Source organism: Notothenia rossii, assembly GCF_949606895.1.
Source record: "Notothenia rossii genome assembly, chromosome: 9".
Lineage (NCBI taxonomy): Eukaryota > Metazoa > Chordata > Actinopteri > Perciformes > Nototheniidae > Notothenia > Notothenia rossii.
The window spans coordinates 9,423,377-9,449,929 of NC_136907.1; the positions used below are offsets into that span (position 1 = coordinate 9,423,377).

General features: G+C 40.1%; 1 protein-coding gene across 3 annotated transcripts in view; it reads left to right on the forward strand.

The window, feature by feature from the left end:
* Positions 1 to 26,553, forward strand: part of cadm2a (cell adhesion molecule 2a) — a 184,042-nt gene that overhangs the window by 138,810 nt on the left and 18,679 nt on the right. For 2 of the 3 annotated variants that reach the window (XM_079647409.1, XM_079647410.1), the window contains 6 exons: positions 4,664 to 4,816; positions 6,946 to 7,083; positions 20,074 to 20,235; positions 21,282 to 21,372; positions 21,475 to 21,653; positions 24,206 to 24,313. In XM_079647409.1, the coding sequence (XP_079503535.1) occupies positions 4,664 to 4,816; positions 6,946 to 7,083; positions 20,074 to 20,235; positions 21,282 to 21,372; positions 21,475 to 21,653; positions 24,206 to 24,313 (831 nt within the window). The remainder of the gene's footprint in view (positions 1 to 4,663; positions 4,817 to 6,945; positions 7,084 to 20,073; positions 20,236 to 21,281; positions 21,373 to 21,474; positions 21,654 to 24,205; positions 24,314 to 26,553) is intronic. The other variant, XM_079647411.1, reaches the window with a different exon arrangement.

Here is a 26,553-nt window from a genome sequence, read left to right on the forward strand (position 1 = left end):
ACATCATACTTTCAATAAGACTGTTTTACCGGCTGACGGAATGTCTTCCCTCAGAATAAAAATGTCGCTTTTAATTTAAAAGAAACATGACATATTTGACCTTCTCTCTCTATGCAGCTTCCATCGGTCTCACTTTTCCTTTTCAATGATGTGCCTTTCTTCTCATCCTCTATAGAGCTTGTTTTCTTTTTTTAGACAAAGCTGACTCTTCCCCTCTTTGCTCTAACCCTTTTTGATTATAGTGTTTGGGAACAGAGGACCTTGTGGCTTTGGTGTTATGATCGTTTACTTTCTGTTATCTGATCGGTCATGGTTGCTTTCAGGCGAACCTCAGCCCGGTCATCAGCCCTCAGAATAAGAAGCGGCATCTTTTCCGCCCTCACTGCGGTTCTGATTATCTAACTGCATCACTTCGGCAAACTCATAACATTGTCACGTCTCAAGGTACTTTGTGTTAGGGAAATCGGATGTTTGAAAGACATCTCTCTCTCGGTTTTTCTCTCTCTCACACACTCACACACACACACACAGACACACAGACACACACACACACACACACACACACGCACACACGCACGCACACACACACACACACACACACAAACAAACTGTAATCTCTGTGTGCTTCAGCAGCAAAACAGACGGAGGTGCATTGACCATTAGTTGCAAAACAAATCAAACTTTGATGCTGACAAGTTCAGCTTTCCTTTCAGTCTCTCTTTGTATGTTCCCGGAGAGACGCAGATGAAGGCTTAATGAGCAAAAATATGATTGTACATTCAGTAAGTAGTTATTGTGAAACAGAAATCCGTTGCGCTTTGTTGCAGACAATGCGGTCGTCTGTGAACACATTCTGGAGTGACTAATGGTCTCTAATGGATGACAGGCAGCAGCAGAGCCTTCACAGACAAAAGCAAAGATACATTCCTCTCTCTGTCGAACCTTTAACTGGGCATAGAAATACAAATCGAAGATTACATTTCACTTTTTTAATATTCAAATCCTATAAAAATGATATTGCATATTTGTCAAATCTTTGTTTTCATGTTTCAAAGGGAAATGGTATAGTACTGAGGGGGATCTATTCGTAATGGGGTATTCTGTTTGGTTCTAACTGAAAACAAAATGCTACATTTCGCCAAATTGTTCACACTATAAACACATAATAAATCAATTGTTAATTGATAATAATTTGAAATGAGACAAATTTGCTATGAATCAGAAATATAACACTCAACAGACAAAACCATTGATTCGGGCCTTTTTTAAGGTTTATTTCATCAAACAAAATGTTTAAATGTTTTCATATTTCAACTGTATTATAGCATCCTTACCAGTTATATCAGGATTTCATGCTTATATAAAACACCTTTCATGTTTTTTTTTAAATCCACCCTTCCAGGGGGATCAGCTTGATCCTGCATTTTGGCATCTAAACTGTCCCGATCTCTGCCTGTAACTTAACGCTTAAAGCTTGATCGGATTTCTAAATGCAAAAACTAATTGAAATGATCAGGATCTTCAGATTCAAAAGCAACCTATATTAGTATGTAGGCTCAATGCCGTATCATGCAGACCTATCTAAAGTACAGGAAGTTGTCATATTATTAATCAATAAAGTTTTTACAGCACAGTCACATTTAATTTGGCTCTCTCATCCTTGGATATAAATAAAATATCATCACTAAGGTTTCATTACCTTGCCTAAGAAGACCAAAAAGTCTTAAAACTATCAATCTATCCACTTCAGATTTATCTCACAAATTACTTTGGCTGTTGAAGGAAGCGAAGCAAGAAAGCAGAGCTGCATCACGACAGCCGACAAGCCAGCAACAGTGAATGTATTTTCTGACATTTGCCTTCTCACATTTCTTTGCCCTAAGCAAATAAGACAACAGTAGAAAAGCAACATTATTTAAAGTGTACACATTCATAGGTTAGAGTCGACAGAATGAGGTCTGTGGGGGTTGGAGGAAGGAGAGAAACTGACAGAAAGAAATACAGAGGCAAGGAGAGTGTATGCTTTGTCTAGAATCCATCCAAATAATCTGTCCTTTGTCTTAAGATAAGATAACATGGGGTTTATACGTGTGTGTGTGTGTGTGTGTGTGTGTGTGTGTGTGTGTGTGTGTGTGTGTGTGTGTGTGTGTGTGTGTGTGTGTGTGTGTGTGTGTGTGTGTGTGTGTGTGTGTGTGTGTGTGTGTGTGTGTGTGTGTGTGTGTGTGTGTGTGTGTGTGTGTGTGTGTGTGTGTGTGTGTGTCTGAACTCGCAGTGAGTTAAAATAGATCCAATTTGGGTGGTCTTGCATTGATGGCGATTCGTCCTCACACACTCGCACGGAAACAGGAATGCGCTGTCACCAGTGCCGAGCGTAAGGATATGTCATGTGCTCATATCGTGGTGTCACGCCTGCTCAGCTCAGTACACGTCTTGCAGAGATAACCGGTGTTGCGAGGGACGGGAAAAGGACAGAACAAATGCAATACTAAACGAGAGAGAGAGCAGCTGTCGTTTAGCCAAACTGATTACAACTCTACTGCCATTTACTGTAGGTGTTTAGCGTGGAAGCGGCAAAGCAAAGCTATCCATCCCTCTGCAGACCAAATGACATGAGATAGCGTGCACGCTGACATTTCTCAGCATTTTTTCATCTCTGTGATCAATGCAGCAATGCAAACATATTACATTACATTACACTTGTTAGACTCTTTTATCCAAAGTGACTTCAGTACTGTGGACAATCCCCACAGGAGCAATTTGGGGTGCAGTGTCTTGCCCAGGGACACAACGACATGCTGACTGCAGTTCAGCGCATTAAGTTCAGCGCACTACCCCACTGAGCCACAGCCTCCCACTATACACAGACACTGGAAACTGAATGCAGCTCAGGTGCCAAACCCCTCCATTCAGTCACCTCCAGGGCAAGACGTTTACCAGTGACTGACAAATTACAGCCGTAAGTGGGTGAAAACGCGGAGATTGTGGCAGTCTGCGTTGATTGAATCAATCAAAACTATGAGTCAGACCTGTAGCGATGCAATTAATTGTCACAAGTTACTAAGAAACTATTTTTAAAGTTAATTGACTATTACTGTGATTGACATTCTTGGTGAAAAACAAAACACTTTCTTATATTCCTGTTATTCTTATAAATAAATGTACGGTAATTGATCTAATCAAAAACTAACAACAGGTATAGAAAATGAAGGTTTGCGTCATAGTTTGAGACAAAGTTGCACGATGTGTGCAGGTAGGGGAAGGAATATGGAAAAGGCTTCTTGAGGATGTTAAAAACACCTTTTTCAGGTCTTCAGATACATTGATTTGGATTATTCACCGTTCAGCCGGCCAGGATCTTTTGAAAGTACTCTACAAAAAGACGAATGTCCTTTCGTCTTTGTAGACAAGTTACAAACCCAGGGTGCTTTAGTTTTTGTATCATTTACCTCCAATTACCTTAAGATTAGAATTGCATGTGGTCTCACAAATAACCATGCCTCTTCTCTGCTGCAGTCACACAAACACACAAAAACACACACACACACACGGTTCACTGCACTTGAACAAAGTGTGCTCAGAGTCACTGTGATGGAGAGATACTCATATTAAATAAGGTTTGTAGAAAGGTGGTGCACTTGCAAACGAAAGGCCTGCATAAATCTCTCGAGCAGCAAGGCCAGTGAAACAAAATGAATGCACTTTTTATCACCCTCTACAAACAAAATGAAAACAATTATTTTGTGCTGTGTGGTTTTTTTATACTAATGCAGGCATGAGTCCCGTCATTTTCAAGGTGCCACCCCATTCTGGAACATTGCTATCACAGATATGAAGTAGAAAGTCTTCTTTGAATACCATGGAGTATGTTTCAACAAGCCGGCCAATTTCAGCAAATCCATTTCAACCCTCACATCTTGCCAAATTCTCATTAGGCCATCTTTTCAGCCAGTTATTGCAGTATTGATTTCCATTCCCGTTATGTCTTTTGAAAGATTACATTTTCATATAAGTAAAATGTCTACGATGGTTTCCACCAGACAAGGCCATCAGTCTTGTTTTCTGTAAAGGTGCACCGATGCGTTCATTTTCTGATTCGACAGAAAGTTCTGTTTTGAACTTATATTTCGATACCATTTTAGACTTTTTATGCATTTAAATACATTCATGCATATATTGCTTACCCAGCCTGGTTTGACTAGCTCAAACCTTTTTTAATTTTACAATTAGCAAAACCTATACGATATCACAGAGATTAGTATTCAAAATGAATAAGCAACACTGCTTATACATGTGTGTAAATATTGCAAATATCTAAATTGTCAAATGCATGTTGATAGGGTTGTAAGTGTTTAATGTGTTTGTGGTAAAGATCAAACTGTGTTTTTTTCAACAATATGCACGAGTTAAGGGAGACAGGAAAAATATGATTAGACTACTGATCTTTTTTTTAGATTTGTGCTTTGCTGTAACCATCTCAGATTGGTTGATGTGTTGGCCGCCTGCTCCTTCTTCCATCTTTCTTTGATTTTCTCTGTCCTTTTGAATGTTTCTGTGCATTGTGTTCCCCAAGAGACACCAAAACGCACTTGATACACATCAACATTCACACGGTTTCTGGTTTATAAGGTTTACTGACTGTCTGTCTGTCTGTCTCTCTGTGCAGCTTTAAGGGACAACAGGATTGAGCTGATGCATGCGTCGTTGTCCGAGCTGACCATCAGCATGAGTGATGTCACGCTGACGGATGAAGGCATGTACACCTGCTCCCTCTTCACCATGCCTGTGAGAACGGCCAAAGCCTACCTGACTGTTCTCGGTGAGTACCTTTTTAAACATTTAATAGAATTCCTGCTTGAAGGAAATGTTCATTTGTAAATAATTGGCCACAATTACTTTCAAATATAGGTGGACTTAAGAATTGGTATATAAGTGGGAAGAACATAAGTCATAGATAAGCTTCTGTTCTTCTAATTCAATTAAAAATATCTTTATCAGCGTGACTATATTTACATACAGTTTTGCCAAATTGCAAAATCCATACCCAATTACACATTTGAAACAAATTCTAAACATAAGCAAGAACAACATGTTTTTTTTCAGGGTTCGTTTTATTTATTTTATTGTTTGTTCTTCCAATTACTGGAGGTTACCAACATAGCTAATAATGTTTTTTGTTGATTTTTTATTACTAACAATAAATGGGTTAATTTGTTGCGCTAAGTATTTCAGAAAAAATGAACCGTTGATACAAATAGCCTGTTGCTTATGCCAGCATCTGCCGACAAATAAAAACATAATATTGGACTCTTCGGTAATGGTTTTGTTGTGATCATCACCCCCACACAAACATAGCATTGTCTCATTTCCTGCCACTGGGATTATTATCTTGCCAATTAGTTCCCGCTAATGTTAATAGATGTCCTAGTGCACTCCAGGACCATTAGCAGCCTCTCTATGTTAACAAGCATTTAGAGAATTAGAGACATTAAAGGCTACTGCTCAATAAGGTTACAGAGAAAATTATGTTTTTGCAATACTGAACAATAGTTAATGGCTGGGAGATTTAATTAACATAAAAAAATAAGTCTGTTTCCGGACGGTGAGTGCTAGGAATGATAATACTTTGGAATTTATTTGGAGACAAAATACCTAACTATTGGGAAATAAATCACAAAAATGATTTGATTAAATAGATCTTAAAGAGATATCAATGAGAACCATCTTTCATCACAAATGGAGCTCTCATTTAATTGTCATTTCTTGAAAATGCTTGAGCGGCAGACCAACAAATATAACACAGCGCATACAAATCAGTGACGCACAAATGAGCAGAGAAACACACACACCCATAATACTACACACTCACATGCACACACAGAGAGGGAGAAGGATTAGCGGCCCCTAGCAAACCAAGGGGAACGTCACTGTTTAAGATGAACTTAGTATTTGATCTGCTCTCCTTCAGTCTTGGGGGAAAACCATCAAACCCTTTTCTGAGGCAGGCCACACTGCCTCATTCACTCACGTACACATACAGCACAGTACTTATATATAAAGCCCATCCTTTGAACACATTGGGAAATATGTATAGTATTAAATTGGATGAGGAGGGATAGATCTCACTGCATACTGTACTTACTGTTTCTTCCCTTAGAGAATAGTAAACAGAAAACAGAAGGACCTTTGCTTCTGAAAATAAATCTTACAGGAGGTGATGAGAGAGACAAGGCCAGAGCCAGTCGATGGCATTGACTGACAGACCTTTCAGTGACTCTGCCTGAGGCAGACGTATTGCTCATTGACATTAGAAGGGCCCTACACACTTAAAACACTCATTTGGGAAAGGCCAGTAATTAACATCTTCTGTACAACCTCGTAGCCTCCTCTGCGGTCACTTGTGTTTGCTTACCGTGATTTACACAAACACACACAAAGAAACCTATTTTAACTTAGACCTTGTGCTATTTAGCTGGAATTTTTTGTTTTCTGTTCTCACTATTTATTGGGTGGTTAATAGTTCAAAAAGAGTAATAATTCAATCTGTTAGCATAAAAAGGAAAACTCTATTTACTTTGATTGTATTTGAGTTGAACACAGACAGATATATCCCAACATAGATAAAGGAAAAACAAATGATCTGCCTGGCTAGCTACCTCTAGATGTATGGGAGAAAATATGTGTTTTTCTGTAATTTGGGTGAACTGACCCTTAACGACTAGACGGCCCAATGGTGAGAGAGACCATCCAGCACTGTGTCAGCGAGAATCCTCCCTGGTGCGTTGTGGAGCAGGCTGCTGCTCTGTAGTCTGCTCTCTCATCGCCCTGCAGGAGCCCGAGCTGGAGGAGAATTTCAAATAAGGCATAACAATATTATCGTTGCATAATGACATGCCGCTGTGTGTGAATTAGTTCCATCGCTGTGATTTCTACGTTTCCACCCTTCAGGTGTCCCGGAGAAGCCAGAGATCGACGGCCTGACGAAGCCCGCCTTGGAGGGAGACCAAATCACTCTGACCTGCATGACCCAGGGCAGCAAGCCCGCTGCCGACCTGCGCTGGTTCAGGAATGAAAAGGAGGTCAAAGGTAAGCAACATCTGAATCTGAATGTTCTTCTGCATCACTGCTATGGGTTCACAAATACAGTGAGGGTGATATTATACAGACCGTATGTGCAGGGTTTCACCTTTTGGTATTTTAAATCGCAACAGACCGAATACTTCGCCTGTGGCAATGCACTTTGCAGCATCTCTATAATAACCAACTTTACACTGGACACTGCACTTCCTTGGGTCCTGAGCATTACACCTGCCATGACTTAGTTGCGTCACATATCCAAGTCACAATAACACAAAGTCAGAAACACAGCTGAAATCACATTTGTTTCAAAAATAAAAAAGACCAGTAACGGAATTTACCTTTAAGCATAGTAGACAACTTTACTTTTCCTGACAGGGAGATTTGTTGCTTGTCACCATGCAGATTCAGATTTGACACAACATTTTTTTTATAAAAATGAAATATGATGAGTTAATGTTCTCCCAAATCTCAGTTTATTAGGATCAGAAACGACGGTAAAATATAGTTAGAGGAGGTGATTTCCCAGTAGGATGTTAGTCACTACGTAGCTTTGCATTACCACAACAGTTGTAAATTAGAGCATTTTTTAAAATAGCATTAATTAAGTATTTATCTGGCTGTAACGTTGTTAGTGTTATCAGTTAGCATCAAATGACACACATTACTCATGTTTTTCTACAAATCATTTTTTAGAAAAAAATATTGGACTACAGACCACTTTTCTCATTAGCCTTTTCTCAATGGTGTAATTTAGTTTTTTACTCTAGTGTTAAAAATACACCATTAATCATTCTTTGCTTTTAGTGATCTCTACAGTAATGACTATTAACAGATGTATTGTCCAATCCCACCCAATGGTTGCTCTTTAACTACTTAACTAAGCCTACAACTTAATGTTGTGTATGGAGAGACATCCCTATATCCACTGTGTTGAAAACATATTGACAAACACAGACAGCATGGCTCAGACAGTGCTTTTTGATAAACAAACTGAGCATAAATGTGCCTGAAAATGTGCATTTGTGTTTTAGAATACTTTGATGGTAATGGTTGTCGAAGTCTCTCCAGAGTATTTTAGTTCTGAACAAGTTGTTACTAATAGAGCAGATTCAGCATGTGTCCTCTGGCCTGAGACCGATACATGAACCTCGCTTGTTATCAGAGAGATGTTCTAAATCACACTGACTGGACTACACACCTCATTTCCACCCTGCCCCCGCTCTGTTCTACTTGATGAACCATCCGCTTTGTAATTGTTTGAACGGGAGAGAGCGAGAGCAAATGAGACAGAATATTGAAGAAAAGTGAGCTGGGGACATGAAATGAGTTTTTTGAGGACGAGAAAAACAGAGGCGGTTTTGTATCAAATAAAATGCAGAACCCAGTGGGGCAGACTGTCACAGATCATCAGCACAGTTGCAGAACTTTTTAACAAAGATCTTTATGCTGTTTAATGAAGTAGATTAAAGGCAGATGTTCCCACATCTAGAAAAAACAACTACCGGTATTTGTATGGATTTTCTCACAGCCCTCTATGCAGCAGCTAAACTACAGCCTGTGGCGTAAGGTTTGGCACAGTATGATAACTGTAATAATGATATGATTACTATTTTTGATCATTTTAACACTTTTAAAATGTGTGTATGTGGAGGTATTTTACTCAGCTCACTGCATCTGTTTAAATGACTCAAATCAAACAAAGTACTTTATTGGTATTGGTATCACTATAAGGGTACTGGTACAGGGGCGGCTGTGGCTCAGTAGATAGAGTGCTGGTCTTCGAATCAGGGGGTAGCAAGTTCGAGTCCCACTGCAGTCAGCATGTCGTTGTGTCCCTGGGCATGACACTTCACCCCAAATTGCTCCTGTGGGGATTGTCCACAGTACTGAAGTCGCTTTGGATAAAAGTGTCTAACAAATGACATGTAATGTAATGTATTGGTACTGGTATCTTAGTTTTTAAATAATACCCAGCCCTTAGTGTAACCCAACAGATGACTGAAACTCATAGAGAACAATTAAATCCAGGTTGTGAAACACAAAGACACTTCTTAGAGAAATTTATAATTATGTTGTTTTAATATATTTGTATTTACCTCTATTTTAATACATTTTTAAAATACAAGATTACAATGTACACCAAAAAGATTACCTAGCAACTTAAAAATGTTTTCTTCCAAACACCGTAAGGGCAACATGTTGAATTAAAAAAGTATTTCTATCATCATTCTCTTATCACTATTTATTGATATTTAATGTATGACCTGATTCCCTTTATAATAGTTATAACACTGTACGTTCTATAGAAATGATGTATTATGCCTTTCATTCATTAAATGCTTAATGCTTCAGATACTACTGTTTTTCTCACAATTTCGTAATCCCAAACCATGCTGTTGTATTTGAGCTATTTGTCACTCCACTTTATATTCCCTCTTGTTGCTCTACTGAGGAAAATGAAGCTTATTGAATATACACTAATTAGCAGAGTTACTATTGTTCCTTTCAGGCTTATTGTGTCTCTACGGGTGATTATTATTTCTCCCGGTGGCCCACTACTGAGAGAGATAGAGAGAGAGAGAGCTGTAAGGCAAATGGGAACGTAGCGAGGGCATAATGTTCTCCTAATTTACCACGGAAAGTTAACAGGTAGTAAGAGATATCCTTGGTGGTTTGAAGAGAAGGAAGTCTCGAGAGGATCCGCCTTCTCATTAAGGTCAGATACTATAATTCTCTCCTCAACGCGGCACACTAGACTATTCCCTCTCCAATTTTATATCAGAATATTATTCACTTCGACAAGGTTGTAGTTCTTTGCTCGTAAAGGACGTTAATAGGGGCGACTGTGGCTGTGAGGTAGGGTGTTAGTGTTAGTGGGTGGTTCGATTCCAGCCCCCACAGGACACATGTCGTCTGTCTTTGGGCAAGATACTTCGCCCCAAATTGCTCCTGACGCCAGTGTTGCACCTTGTTAACGACCTCTGCCTGTGAATGGATCCATCTTCATTTAATTGTTATATACATGCATACACACATTATCATTTGTAACATTTGGACTGTCTTTGTTATTTTATACGCACGACTACTTTTCACATCTGTCTTTCCTGGGAGAGCAAGGCAAGGCAAAGAAAGGCAAGTTTATATATAGCACTTTTCAAGGCAATTCAAAGTGCTGTACAGAAATGAAAGACATTAAGAACATCAAACACATTAGAAATTTTAAAAAGCAAAGATAAGAAAACATGAATAACACAGGTACATGGATAAAGGTTACAGTGCAGTGTAAAATGTGAATAGTTCAATTAAAAGCAGCGGCAAAAAGAACAGTCTTCAGCCTGGATTTAAAAGAGTTGCAGCGGACCTGCAGGTGTCTGGTAGTTTGTTCCAGATATTTGGCAGTATCCCTAACCAAATTCTCACATTCCTCTACCCAAATTATAGTTCTTTTGACACTTTTCTAACCTAAAAAAAAAGCGATCCCTCGTCTGTTGCCTTGTGTATTTGTGATATATACTGTAAATACAATTTGGTTAATTGATTGATGGATGGGCGGATGCTGACTTGAGCTTTGAGGGGTCCCAACCACTGAAAAATCAATACATAAATGCAATGTGTGTTCACCCTTCTTATTAAATGTATAATATGTTCTATATTCCTTAAAACGTGTAAAATACTAAAAATCAAACTGTAGGAGGCCGTTCTTATATGTATATAAATTATGAGGAAGAGAACAACAGCAATGTGTTGTCCTGTTTCTCTTTGTTCAGAGTTCTTGGGAACATTGTCCACAAACAGAGAGCAGAACCATGAGACTTTATACAAATGTCAGATTAGCAGATTCTTGTCAGATCTGCATTTGGCCTCATCAGGAGTTTCGATCGGCGGTGACGTTCCTCCCCTCGCTAAATTCACTGAAAGCTCCCTCCTTGTCTGCCATTACACCCTCTCTTCCCCGGCTTAAGACCAGACAGCTCTGCCTGCTATCTGGCATTAGGGCTTCCCAGGGTCCAGATAAGCAAGCAGATAAGCCCAAATCAATGGTGCTTTTGCACACACTTTTAAGCAGTTATCATGGTATCTTTCCATTTAATTAACTGTAGTTGGGAGATGATATTGGATCTGTGTCAACACATTTATCAGCCTCCCTTTAAAACATCTCCTACTATTACAAGCTGTGTTGATCTCACATTCAAATCTGATTTTTTCAAACTCTAACATTTAATACAAACTTAAAAAAGTATGTTTTTAAAGTTAAGAACCCAAACTTTCAAGACAAGTAGATGTCCGTTTATAATTAGCGGTTTGTCTCCCAGTGCAAACATTTGTCAAGAATATTCAGAATGTGTTTTGTTCAAGAAAAAGTCAGTTATCAAGATTTTGATTGGCACGGCAACACATTTAGTTCTCCAATGTCACAAAATAAATGCATCTCCGCCACTTATTGAATCACTTTCTTGTATTAATAAAAAAGACAGCCGTTTTGACTTTCTTTCCATATTTAAAATCTCCAAAATAGATGTACAAAAGCAAACGTAAAGGGCAAAGCAATAAACAATGCATGTATGCACGTGTCGGTGTATGTGACTGCTCTTGAAGTGTTCATCATCCTGACAGCATCAGGGTGTGTTCAATGCAAAAAGCCATCTGATTGTGGGCGACCATGCTGGAAATAAATGACAATTGTGACATATTGGTGTGGGATCTGGGGGAATAGAAAAGATTATATTACAGGCAGAGCCACTGGAGCAGTCCATCACCCATTCCAATGCAGTTAACGGACAGCGTATGCTAAGTGTGGGCGTGTGTGTGGGGGCGTGTGTGTGGGGGCGTGTGTGTGTGTGTGTGTGTGTGTGTGTGTGTGTGTGTGTGTGTGTGTGTGTGTGTGTGTGTGTGTGTGTGTGTGTGTGTGTGTGTGTGTGTGTGTGTGTGTGTGTGTGTGTGTGTGTGTGTGTGTGTGTGTGTGTGTGTGTGTGTGTGTGTGTGTGTGTGTGTGTGTACAGTATATGTGTCTGTGTATGTGTGTGTGTGTGTGTGTGTGTGTGTGTGTGTGTGTGTGTGTGTGTGTGTGTGTGTGTGTGTGTGTGTGTGTGTGTGTGTGTGTGTGTGTGTGTGTGTGTGAGCAAAACAGACAGATGGAGCAGACAGCCTGCATGTAAGGACATAAGCTTGTGTGTGTGGAACGGAATCCAATATTCTTATTTCTCAGTCTCTTTGTCCCTCAGATCCCCTCAGTCCCCCACCCAGTAATGATATATTTCTATCTCAGTTACACACCGTAGCCCAGAGAGACCTCTGCCAATATCACCACATGTAGCACTTGTTTACACACCGCTGAACCAGAGGGAGCTGTGTGGGGACCAAGCAAGGCGAAGATGAAATGAATATTTATTTCAAATAAGGGTGGGGATGTTGCTATCGGAGTAGTATTATCCTACTCTCTGACCTAAACTGTAGAGGTTATTGCTTCATCATGTTACGCGATAACTCTATTCCAATGGGGCTTAAGGAAGAAAACACAAGGATTTGATTCAAACTTGCTTGCGGTCACATCCATATTCTGTTGTCGAACCTGTTAGTCAAGGACAAGGAACTATTTCTGCAGACATACCTTGCACTGTTTGAGGTCGTTGTCTGCTGACTTTCAGCGTGCGATCACTCAAGTCTGCCAGCTCACTGAAGAGTCCAACAGCGTCTGAACAACCTTTTCAAATAATCTTGGCTATTTCTTCATTTATGTATAATTGTCCTTGACTACTGTGAGTGAGAGCAGAAGAGGTGGCCGTCATTACTCGAAGGTTTTCTCTTGAAAGAGCTATTGAGGAGAGTGAATAGGCAATAGCTCCTGGAGCTTATTTCAAAGAGGATGATGTTGAAGTTAATGAGAGTGCTCGTGAAAGCTAAAATAAGAACCAAGTTCAAGAATTTCAAGTAGTTTTCCAGTAAAAAGAAACACATTTTCAGTCATTTCTGCGGTGTTGGAAAATCTTGCACACTACTTAAAAAGTCTGTGTTGGGACTACATTTATGCTATCCAGCTCCCTGGGGTGGACTGGATCAATGACCATTAAAGATGTAATTTCAAGATGGCTCCTGCGAGTCTTTTTCATGAATAAAAGATGTCTGAGTCACACACACAAAAAGAGCAAACCGTCTGTGTCCCATGTATACGTAGCCTCACAACTGTAATAGTTTTTGTCAGACTCTTTTACCATAAGGTGAGTAGAATAAAGAGAAAACATATATTAAGCATTAATAACTCATGCACAACCTCCACCTTAAACGTGTGTGATGTTGATTAAATGTGCACAGGCAGAGGAGTTTCTAACCATGTCTCTGTCCTCATACTGTGATCAGGTTAACAGACTTAGGCTTGATGAAAGAAGAGGGGATCAGGTTGCTACACCCACTGTCTAGGCCAATTAAAGGCAACATCCTGGAGGTGGAGCACCTGTCCAGTTTTAAATGCCAAGGCACAGAGTCCAGCCAGTCCTCTCCTTTTCCACATTTATTCTCTGTGAATACTCAGGGAGTTTCATGTCAGAGAGGACATCATGATTTGGCACTGATAGAAACTCAAAAGTGCTCCCTGGTTGTAGTCAGCTGTCAGTTAGGCGCAGAGTCGTGCTGGTAAGACAGGTCAGAAAGGGGGGGGGGTGCTGCCAACAGGCCTGTCTCGCTGAACCCCACACGGCAGCCAGGATATGTGAGAAGATGGTGGACGGAACAATATATCATCTTAACACCTCACTGGAGCTGGAGCCTGCTGTGTATTAGTGCTCTAAAGTTCAGCTACCTATTTCTGTGCAGCTCCTCTGAAAGGCAAAGGAAAACATGCAGCCTAGGTGGTATTCGGCAACATATGTATTTCCTTTTGCTCTGTGAAATCTAATTGAGTGTTTTGTACTATTCTAAATGTATATATATTCAGTTTATCTTCACCCGCAGGCGATTTGAGTGGAAAATGGTTTTAAACCTCAGATGGGATGCAGTTCCTTGTATGTTGAGTCAGCCCTCTGACCCCTGCTGCCAGGATTAGTCACTGTTGGAAATTCCTTTCCTGCCCAAGCACTCCTTCCTGTGTGTCCCTCCATCTTATTTTCTTTAGTCGTCCCTCACTTCTGTGAAACGATATGAAAGGGTTAGATTCCTCCACTTTTATGCTTGTCATTTCCATTTCTAAACTTCCATGGCTCGGTCTTGGCTCCGGATAACAATGCAGGGCTCTGAGCACAGCACTGCGCCACAGTCATTGCCAAATAATGCCAGGTGTTTTTTATTGAGACTTTCCACAGGTGCAAATAGTATTTATTTTCTTCCAGAGTTTTTATTAAATGCTTGAAATCTACATACATGCAGGAGAACCAAAGGATGTACATTTGAATGTGAGACGGCAGTTTTACACAATATACTTGGGGTTGCTGCTGCCTGCACTTACAATTTTATATAAATAATTATCATGTTAGGCTCAAAAGCTTCAAGAACTCGCATTTAAAATGTGCTTGCCAGTTAAAATCAAAACAACATAAAGATAGCTCAAGTCTATTTTACGCATGAAAAGTGCTATATAGTGATATGGCCTTTGTTCTTACTCACCCTTGATATTTCATGAAAAGTGTTAGGATTTATCAACTTAAATCAAATAGAACGGTTTCGATGGAAAAGAAAACTTGTCCCCATTAGAGAATCAATGTTTAACTTTTTTGTGAAATATTCCTGGTAGGAAACACTTTAATATGTATGTAAATTCTTCCACAGAGAAAGCAAGAGTCAAGTTTCCTGGTGCAGCTCAAAGTAAAAAATATGATGATTGACAACCCTAAACTTTAATGGCAGCTCAATGTCAGCTGCTCCATTCAGCGGCACTTAAAATGTGATAAGATATTTATAGGCCAATTATACCTTCTCTCAACCACCCACATGCATGAACACACGCTCTTGTGCACGCTCACGCAACAGCTCAGAAGCCATGAGTGCATACAGATTGACGCACTTTAACGGTGAAGTATTACTTGCTGTGAGACAACTGTTATTATGTTCTCAAAGTAGAACTGAGAAATCTTTGGGCCAAATAATGAAATTAATGAACTCGAACTTTGCGCAAGCATGTTCTGTAATATTCGTCTCAACTGAAGCACACAGAGGCAATCAGAGTCCATTCACATCGCCATGAGACAAGAAGGTAAATTGGTCTAGACACTGAAGTCACACAGCAATAGGATATATAAAGGGAGCTCCTCCATCTCTCTGATAGTGTTGTTTGGGAGCCGAGCGCATTTACAATTAGGAACATCTTGGATAGAAACATTATAAACTAACTTTGAGAAATAGGCGCATTGTTGTGACTCCACAGATATGTTAGGTTTAGTTATGTTTTTACTCTAGTTTTGTGTTTTGATCTTCTCACTTCCTGTTTTTATTTTGAAAGTAATCTTTCCTCTCATCCCAGATCCCACATTTCCTGCCTTTGTGTGTTTCCCGCCCTTGAGATTGCTTGGCCCTGCCCTGATTGTTTTCACCTGTGCCCACCCCCCTCACCTATATATAACCAGGGGTTGCGTTCGGATAATCCAAAAATCAGCTCCTAAATTCTAACCCTATCTCCTATTCCTTGACCTCTGAGTGAAACGTCACGGGGTTAAGGGAAAGTGGATAGGAGAATTCAAAAGAACTTAGGAGAAGAGACTGCAGTACTTTAGAGAATCCGAATGCACTTTCACTATCTGATGTGTTTATGATGCGCCAGCGGACGTCATTGTGTGCGTCTGCTGCTGTGGGGAAACTATGGAAACTACAGTGTTCTATACAGCGGACTACAACATGGATGTTTAATAAGAACGAGGGACTACTGTAAACTCATCTAGAGACTCTGCACCGTGCTCTGATGCTGTTGTTTTATGCTTTATGAACGTGGACAACAGAGAAACATATTCTTCATGACCAAAGTTGTAATTGAAATAAAAAAGGAAAGTTAAATTGATGCTCGTCACCCTCTCCCTCCGGTCCACATTAATACAAATGATCCCAATACAGTACGTATGACTGTATGAAAATATCTTAAAATAAATACAAATGTATTTATTATAAACGTTAGTCCTTAACATCTATCACGGTGTATATCACCATTCAAACATCTTTTAAAAGTTGAACAAACCCCACACAGCTCAGTGAAATGTTGACTTTATTTGATCATTTCAGTAAAAACTAACGTTCATATTTCTCTTTTTGATTATAATACTGATGAACGTTCAAAACAAAGCACTTTGGCAACTTACCACATACGTTTTAAAATGCTTAATAAGCACCGTAACTTTCATGATATAACTTCTCCGACTGTTGTGTGACGGCAAATGCTGCGGCTGCAAGGCATTATGGGGCCGAATTTTCTCCTCTCCTTTCGGTAAGGGAGGTCCAGTGGTTCCTAAGCTAAAGGAGGTTATAAAGAAAGTTTGAAACCTCCTTTCCTTTCATTTGGAGAATTGGAGCGGCACTTAACATGGCTGCCACTGACGTACCTCCGGGTCATTTCACTTGGTTAGGAAGGTTCCTAAGCTAAATAGACTATTGGAACGCAACCCTGTTTTTTCTTTGTTCCTTTGTCACTTCGTTATGTTTCATGTCGTGAGAACCTGGGCCTTTTTTTACTCCTGATACCTACCTTGAGATTTAGACCTTTTGCAAAGTGAGTTTTTGTGTTGCTGTACAACTTAGCTTTGGCTATTTAACTGCTTTCTATTTTTTGAAAGTACGATTTAGTTTTTGTTATTAAAGAACATTCTATTTTTGGACAACTGTCTTCGAGTCCTGCTTTTGGGTCCTGCGTCCTGTGTCTCGGTTCATAACACGCATTTGCTGAAAGCCATCCTACAATAATAAATAGAGTTGAAACACGAAGAGAACATTACGTTTAGATGCTACAGGGCCGCCGCCGAGTGTCCATCACATTGATTGAAGTACTTTATTCTGGTCTTGAATGGTGTAAAATATAGGCACAATCAAACTGCAGTAAGGAAAACTATTTTTGAAATGATGTACTTTTTAAAAATGAAAACATCTAATCAAACACAGGCCAAGAAAAAAAGCCTAACCTTTTTGAAATGGGTTGATTAAGATATATTGGGGTGTAATTTAACCTATCTATGACGCAACTCAGTTAAACCAACTACTTATAATAACCTCGACAACAACATTTAAATATGAACAGTACAATAGAGGGAGAAAAAGGGAGACAGGGTGACTTTGAAAACGGAATATATTCGGAAGGATCCTTCTGCAAACAGAGGGAGAAATACAGATGACCCATGAAGAGACATAGAGGCAGGCAGAACAGTCAATGAGGACGTGGAATAACTAATATAAATAGAAGGTGAATGTTTGCAACAGTTCAAGCATGCCGCAAAATTAGAAATGTTATGTCCTCTCTCTCTCCAGCCTCCCCCTCTTTCTCCCTCTCTTTTGTCTCTTGAGAGTTCCTCTTTGTGGAGAAATCCAGTCATTGTGCGCCTCTCTCTTGTTGTCTGGGTGGATGTTGCTAACACTGCAGACCTGTCAGTCATTCATCTCTAGGGGAGGCGGGCTCTTTGCCTCAGTTGGGGGGAAGTGACTGAGCAGAAAAGTTGATTGGCAGAATGGAGAGGGAGAGGAGACAGTGGGGGAGAAAGCTTAGAAAGTGGAGCAGATGAGCACAGAGGAGAGAAATATATGGAGCGTAAACAGTCTCTTTAGGAGATACAAACAAATATGGCCAGCATGAGACAGAGAGAGAGAGACTGTACATTCACTGATGCTTTCTTACATTTCTTTTTTAAGAGGAAAGAAAAAAGGACATGACTTTATCGAAGCAGGGCAACACCTGAATATAGAGATTAGTGTGGACAACTTGATTTATATTACTGCTGGTTTGTTTTAGGAGAACAACAACTCCCAAAGGATGGTAGAATAAATGGGATTGAAAAGAATACCTGCTTGGAGGTGGATATGTTGAAGGAATTAAGTTACAGCTAGTAGGAAAAGCAGTGAGAGTTGGCTTGAGTGTGTAGTCTGGAGGAGGATGGTCATTTGTATTACATAACGAATACTTAACACTCTGAATTTAGGAGAACATTCATGTCAAATGCGTAGGCTCAAGCTTCATCAGAAATTGGCATCATAAAATGACGTCTGGTACCTGAACACAGCCGTGTTTCTTAAATTACTTTGATCAGGATTTCTTCCCAAATCTAGAACACAGTTTATTCTTTAACGTTTATTTTCCTGGTTTAAACCAATAGGTTGGTGTTAAACATCCAGGATGTCGGCATTGCAAAATTGTAATGTATGACCTTCTAGTTGTAAGGGCTTCTCTACCCACTACATGAATGGATGGTGATTCATTGCGAGCCAACATCTTCATTAAAGGACTCTACTGTGGAAGTCAAAGATTGTTGTCATGAGGGCCAGCCTTGAAACTTCAATAACACACATTTGGCTTATCTAAGTCTCATGTCATTTGGGTGGCAAATGAAGCAATAAGTGGAATGATGTGATCAAGGAGCCAGCCAAATTTCAGGACATCGTGTAGATCATTTGAGGAAGCTGGGTTGGAGGAGTTCTCCAATGCCTTGGCAGTGATTAGGGTGCTGATGTGTGTAGAGAGGTGGATCAGCTGTTCAGTTGGTATTACAAGGCAGGTGTTGCCGGGATAGCAGGTTGTACAGATGGGGAGGACTGTGTATAATGATACTTTGCAATAAGGCTGATTGAAGTTATTGCCAAACGTCTGATTTGCCCTGGTAATGTTTGTGTCCCAATGAGACTAGAAAGGGTTGTTGGGTAGTAAGAGTGGAGGTGGAGGGAAGTGAAAGACATTGTGTGGGAGCAGTGAAGCCCACGAAGCCACAGGCAGAAATGGAAGGTGAGGCCAGAGGTGGTTAAAAAGGCCTACGGTGTAAATATACACGTTACTTTCAAAGAGCCCTGCGGTCTGGAGTTGAGGCAGGTGGAGTGCTGGCAGGAATTCAACATGTGTTGTAGAGATGCCAAAACAGCCTCCGGGGAGACGTGTGATGTTCGCTCTATTTATTTTTTCTTATTTGATCATTTTTTGTTTGATTATCATTCTTTTGTCCAAATCCTTTTACAGTAAAAAATTCTATGAATGAAAACTCTAAAAAATGATAAAGATTTCAATGTAAAGTTACTATAGAGTGGTGCAGTGATGCCGTATTTTTGTAGGACAAACCGGAAGTAAGCTGCGCAAGGGTTGCCTTGATAAAAACGCAATGGGATTTCTCCATAGGATTTTGGAATATTGTAAAAAATTAGATCTGTGGAAAACGGACCTGTTTGATAAATGCACATTTTGTTCAGCTGGTTAATATCCACATGTCTACCCTACTCTTATCATTTTCGAGTCATAAATCTAAACACCAGGATCAAAATGCTAATGTTATGCTATTAACGAACTACAGCCAAATACAGAAGGGTCGCACGACTTCAACGTCACGCCAACTTAAGATCAATATTCAAAAATACAGATTCAAAATTGTACAAGTTGAAGCGTTTGTTTTAACAGTTTGCAAGAGCGCAGGTATTTGCTTTCAAGCAGAACAGGGCAAACAAACTTAGCGTGAGTGTTTACGTCCTCGACAACTTCTGTAGTCCTATTCAGCCACTTGTTAACAACCATCCTTTTTCAAACACGTAAACTCTTCAGAAATAACCAGTGGGGTCACTGCTGATGTATTTAATTTCGTGGAACAAATCGTGATTCGTGTCTTAAATTTGTGTCAACCACGGACGTTATTTCAAGCTATTTTCCATATTTCTATTTTTCTGAGACGAGGGAACCGGAAGTGGTCAAATTCTAACTCACTGGGTTGTAGGACTCGTTCCTGCACCACTCTATTTAAGCGCATGCGTTTCAATGCATAATATGCCTTTTCTAAAGCAGGTGTGTGGCCCTCACTTCTTGCAAGATGAATGTGCTGCATGTGTGACAGTATGCTACTTTCTCCAAAGGTGCCAAAGAGGTGAATGCAAGTGGGAAGACCTTTACAGTCCGGAGCTCTCTGCAGCTGCATGTGGACAGAAATGATGATGGAGTGGCATACACCTGCAAAGTGGACCATGTGGCACTCGCACAGACGCCACAGCAGGCCACTGAAGTACTGGAGGTCCATTGTGAGTGTACACACTAACACATGCACACACTCAAACACACATATTGTTGACATGGAACCAGAAAAGAAAAATTGCAGGTAGCTAAATTAGTGAGAATGAGTATACAGCTGCAGAATCCTGAAAATGATCAACCATAAAAAGCTTTTCATACTCAACAGTCTTCTTATAGATACACATCATGAATCTACTTTTCATGTTTTATTTTAATCAGGGGGTCATCCTATATAATGATATTTTCAAAACGATAGGGTTTAGTTTAAGGAATAAGCAATAGGATGAACCTACTGTATTTTTGGTCAAATAATCATAGAATATTCTTCTTAAAAGGACCCTTATATGCCAGGTTACTATTTTTATTTAGGGGGAGTGTGTTGAGAGAAAGTCCCTCTAGAGGGAACGCAGACCATTTACATCAGGGGTGTCAAACTCAATTTCAACTCGGGCCACATTAGCATCACGGTTGCACTCAAAGGGCCAGTTTTATATATAAGACTATATAATAATAACTATATAAATATTTAATATATATAAAATAATGTATTATATAACATTATTGCCTCTGCATTGGATTATTATCGGATAGGGTAATAACTTCATAATTAACTACGTCTGAAAGCAGAGGTCCAGGGCAAACAATTGCAAGTGTCTTCAGTGTGCATGTCACAAAATTATTTAAAAAGAAAAGCCACATTCTGGAAAAACAAAACAAAATAAGTGACATTTTGAAAAAAAAAGTAACATTTTGAAAAAAAAAGTCAAATCCCGAAAAAAAAGTCTAATTTGAGATGCATTGTGGGATATGTAGTTTATGGGCAATGTGCTTCTGTAAAGCGGCATGTCACCGTATAATAAACATATTATATTCTTTGCAAGCTCTTGTGGGGCCACATGAAATTAAGTCGCGGGTCAGATTTGGCCCCCGGGCCTTAAGTTTGACACCCCTGATTTACATGCATAGAGACCTATCACACCACAGGAAAAAGCTTAATAGATCACCTTTAATAAAAAATGTATTACTGATCTTAAATTCTTCTTCCCTGTCCTAGATGCTCCTCATGTGAAGATCATCAACTCCCTTGTAGTCCCTCAGGAGGGCCAGTACTTAAAGCTGGAGTGTATGTCCAAAGGAAACCCTTCGTAAGTCTCTCAAATTCTGTGTTAGTTGATGTCAGCTTTTTATGCTTCAGACAGGATCATAAATCATGCCTTGTTTCTCTTTCACATCCACTCACCTTCCAGGCCAGACCCCGTGATGTGGACAAAGGACGGGGGTGAGCTTCCTGACCTGGACCGGATGATTGTAGAGGGGAGGGAGCTCACCTTTACTTCGCTCAACAAGACAGACAATGGCACTTACCGCTGCGAAGCTAGCAACCACCTCGGGACCAGCAGCGCTGAATATGTACTCTACGTCTATGGTGAGTTCAAACGATAGGCTAATGTGTGGGTAATGTGTTCCATGTGATCACATCTAAAGACAAAGGAACAAAGACAAATCTTGAGTGTCTTAACTATCACAGGTATGAGAACCACTGCGAAAAACTAAAATATAATACATCCTGATCTGCATTCTGTATTAGTGCTAAGAGTGATTAGTGGTGCCATCTCTCACGGGGAGAATAAGCGCCTCAGGTGACACAAATGCCACCAACGCCTTTCTTTAAATAAACCTGCGTCCCATATACTACACACACACACACACACACAAACACTCTCACACACATACCAGGAGGGAAATGTCTGAGGGAGGCAGAATTTACTGCTGCGTTGTCAGGAATATCACCAGGAAGGATAAGTAATTCCAAGTCAGAGCCAGAGGAGGTGGGGGGAAAAGGGAATCAGTGTGAGGGAAAATAGATAGCTCTTCTTCGCTGCTTTTTTTCTCCACTTCCATTTTTCTCTTAGCATTAAGTAATAATGCTTAAAAAAGGAGCCGAGCCGTGACACATATCTTATCATCCTGTTTTAGAAATGTAGGTAGTGAGCGATTAGAGAGAAAAAGGAATGTAGGAATGGCCAGAGAGACATACGACTGGAGGCAAAAGAGAATTTCCCTAAGTGGATCAATAAAATATTACATTATAATCATTACATGCACTAGAGGGGTGACTCATTTGCTCTTTGATTCAAAAGTAGATCTTAGCTAATGAACATGAGAGAGAAAACCATAGCCGGTAGCTATGCTTTGCCGGAGCTAGAAGTAATTTCTCTATGTTCTTGAGTGTCCTTGGTAGATTTACAGTTAAACCCTGACGGAGGAAGACGAAGCTAAGGTTACCATCAATAGTTCATGAACTGCTTTCTAATGGCCGAGGCCAAAGCAACATGGGGAAACCTCTGAATGTTGACATTTAAAATGACGCAAATGCTTTTAGTGAATTCTGAATAAAGACATTTGTTTTAGGAAAGCTTTTGCTGTTCCATAACTAAGATAAATACTTGAATAATGTAATGTGCTGCATTTACATGTAAAGCAAATAACCAGGTTAACACTGAATATGAGTATACCATCTTATATTTGTGATGTTTCCTTCAAATTCAAATCTTGTGTGAAGGCTGTGAAATCCCATACAGGTAAGGCTGTCCCTCGCCCAAACACGCTGTAGCTAAGTGCCAGTGACTAGTTAAGGGGGTTTAATGAATATCCCCCATGCCATGGTGTCTGTGTGCATCTAACAATTCCTTCAAATGCCAGCTGAATGTAACAACAAGAATAACCAGTGCACCTAATTACAGTGATGTTATTAAACTGACAAATAGTACGCCACAAAAAAAGCAATTTGGTATTGGAGGGTCAAGGAGTCTTATTCATTACCTGTTCTTTTTGAAATGGCACCCAGTCTGTTCCTACCCTTCATTAGTGATTAGCAGACCTTTTAGCCTTTTGCAATTGCAGCCATAATTCTTTGAAAATACCTTTTTAATGGTCCCCCTCCAACGAGGAGATGTTCTCTCTCTACCCTCTTTCCTGAAGACGTGCACTTTGCTGCTTAGTGATTCACACCCAGGCTGAAATGTCAACGACACACGCAGGAGAGTTGGCTCTGAGAATGAGTACCACAGCCAATTAAAAGCCTCAAGCTCACCATAAAAAGCAGAATGACACAAACATAAAATCCAAGGTGGTAGTGTAACCTCATTAACTTTGTCACACAGTGGTTCATTCCCATTTTCCCTGTTGCTCTAACTTGTGACAGTGAGAAACCCAGCCTTGTGTGAAACAATTGTACCATTGCTCTGGAGTGAGAAGTTTAAAAAAAGAGCCTGGTAATGACAGCTTGGCTAACTTCTCCTGAAATCCTCCTCGCATACATTGATAATTGGCACTGATCATTCTGTCAAAGCACTGTCTTCACTTGGTGTAGAGTGCAGATTGCATACTTACAGATATCCGCCCACATAAGTAGAACCACAGTTAATCTTATTCACATGCTACAGAAATAATTCTTACATTCAAAGGCAGAACTTTTTTAATCAGAATGACGAGGAAGGGTTTGAGTCTCTAACGTAATGTGAAGAAGTCAAGCACTTTGCCTGAGACATACCCACAGGCTACTCCCACCTAAAAGTTCTGAATATAGACTAAATATTCTCTGGCTTTTACTTTAATTCAGTATATGCTACGGAGCAAAAAAGTAAGTGTCAGCCTTTTATCCAAATTGTTATTGTTTCTCAAATATGACTCATGTTAACATTGACCCTAAAAACACCATTAAAATGCAATCAATGAGAAATTGAATGAATGTATGTCTTGTAGTGCATCAGGTTACATCAACAGTATCTCATTATTCCATTTCTGAAAGTGTGTGTTTTCAACAACTTTATGTTAAGGACTTGTTCCCCGTCACTGTAAAATGTCATTTTGTGTTGTTTTTATTTTTAAACTAACTGCCCCCATATGAATTCATTTTTGTTGTTGTTGTTACTGTATTATTTTTGTGTACATTTGTCTGTATGTCCCCTCCACCAGACGTCCCCACAACCCTGCCTCCATCCACCACTCTCCCCCTACATCCCATCCCTCCAGATCCTACCGCTCAATTAGGCACCCACGACCCCACAGTCACTGGCAACAGAGGTACAGTACCCCCCCCCCACACATCTCCACAGCCCCCTTAGCATGCTACTATATATATTCACACTTCCCTCTTACTCTCATGTCTCCTCTGTCCTATAACTTCTGTCTTGACTGCCTCAAACTCAGTGTTCCTGCCACATGTGGACACACTGAGAACTGAAGTATATCTGATGGTAAAAGAAAGTATTTCCTTTCTAGCTTTTTTTGATTTTTCCCCTTTCTCACACAACTGTTTTTGTGACAACATGCCCATACAAAAAATGCCCTGTTATGTGTTTTACATTAAGGACATTATTCAGAGTTCCTGAGTCCCATTCTGTTCAAATAGTGTCAATCATCTCAAATACTCCATTCACTGTCCCTTTGGCATTTCAAAGACTTCAGCACTTCTGTGCCCTGAAACCTCAAAGAAGCAAATGTCATGTCCAACTGGAAATGTCCGTCCACTGGAGACGTCTCATCATGACTCCTTATGCTGTGTTTCGAGCTTTGAGACTTGAAAGGCTATTTCTCCAAGTTAACTCTGTAGCCACCAAACGGACATCTTACTGCTGTTTGGTGTTCTTATTAGAGAATCTTTTCCTGAAGGGTATGAATGCTGTTTTATATAAATATTAAAGCATTTTAATTAAAAAATATGAATAAATGGATGGGGATAAATGGCTGAAACAGAAATGCTGGGAAGGCATTTCTCACATTTCAAGCTCTTCTCCTTCTAATGACATGGCTGATGGCATGCAGAGAGGTATGGTTATGGATTCAAATGTTAAAGTGTGCAGTATGAATAAAATCATCTTCATCCTGCTGAATTAATACCATTCACAGAAAGCCTTTCCTTCTACACACCAAAACCCCCATGCTATTGTTAATATCTCTCCAAATTGTGAAATGTCAAAAAGATAACTTAGCACACAAACCCCATAATATGAACCCACAAGGTCAAGTGTGGTGGGCTGGTTTGCTGCCAATCAGATGAAAGTATTGGTATGTTGATTTCAATTTTGTGCAGAGGAATACGCTCAGGCTATTGTAGAACATTGGGGGATACCAGCTACCAGCATATGGTTTATTTCTGGATAAATATTTGCTTCATCTTGGGCGAGGTTGGGGATATTGTATGATAGCAGTTCATTGTGTTATCCACCCTCCAAGTTGTAGCCAGAAGGTCACTGCTGCTTGACATGGCAGCATCCCAAGAACCGTTGACCGCCTTCAGAGCGATGATCTCCACAGGGGAGAGTTCCTGCTGACCTGGACGTTAAAGGGGAACGATTTGAGGAATTTGAGAATGCTGCCAACACAGTGGAGGCAGATTTGGAGAGACTTCGGGGAAGCCCTGCCCTTCCTTCTGGTACAGGTCACTGCGTTGGTCAAAAGCCCTGAAGTAATAATGTGCCAGATGGATAAAATTTCCCCTGAGGTGGTGAAATTTCAGAATTTTGTTTTTGTGTCTTGGTTGACATGCCTTCACAATATTGCATGGTTGGGGACAGCTTCACTGACCTAACAGATGGAGATGGAGATGGAGGGTAGTGGTGTCCTCCATTTTTAAATATAAGACTGGATGTTTTCTCCAAGTGTGTTTGTGCCAGTGTCCTGGAACGAAGACTCCGGACGAAGATTAAGAAAGTACAATGTAGATTTTGTTGTGGTTGTTGACCATTGAACCAGCTCTCTGCCCCCTTGCATAGATACTGTAATGACCAGTGTTTCCTTTGGGATCTTAGGGAATGGCCCTACAGGAATATATAAGTGCTTGGGCCATTATGAGCAAAACAGGCTAGTATTATCAAAGTAGCATCTGTTCCCAATGCTGATAATGTAGCCTGTGTTGTTTATGCTGCTTTTGATGTATCTGAGTTTGTGTTTGCATTAAAAGGAGCCAGATGATTTTATTCAAACACACAATGAAGTATCCTCTTATTGAATTGTTCCTGAATGTCCAATTGAAGTGGCTCCGAGTCTCAAGGAGCCAGTTGGTTTCAGCACCTGACCTAGTTACCTACTGGAAGCCTCTCTATAGAGGTTCTCTAGCCAGCTCGGAGGAGACCATGTGGCGGGTGCTGGAGGGATTTCATATCCCACCTGTTTTTTGAGAGTCTCAGGATCCTTCCGGAGGAGCTGGAAGACATGGCTTGGGGAAATGATATTTTGGTGTCAATGCGACCTGAATAAGGTGCATTAAATAGATAGAGAAATGGAATGTATATCCAAAACCTCTGGGAGAATATAAGTTGCTG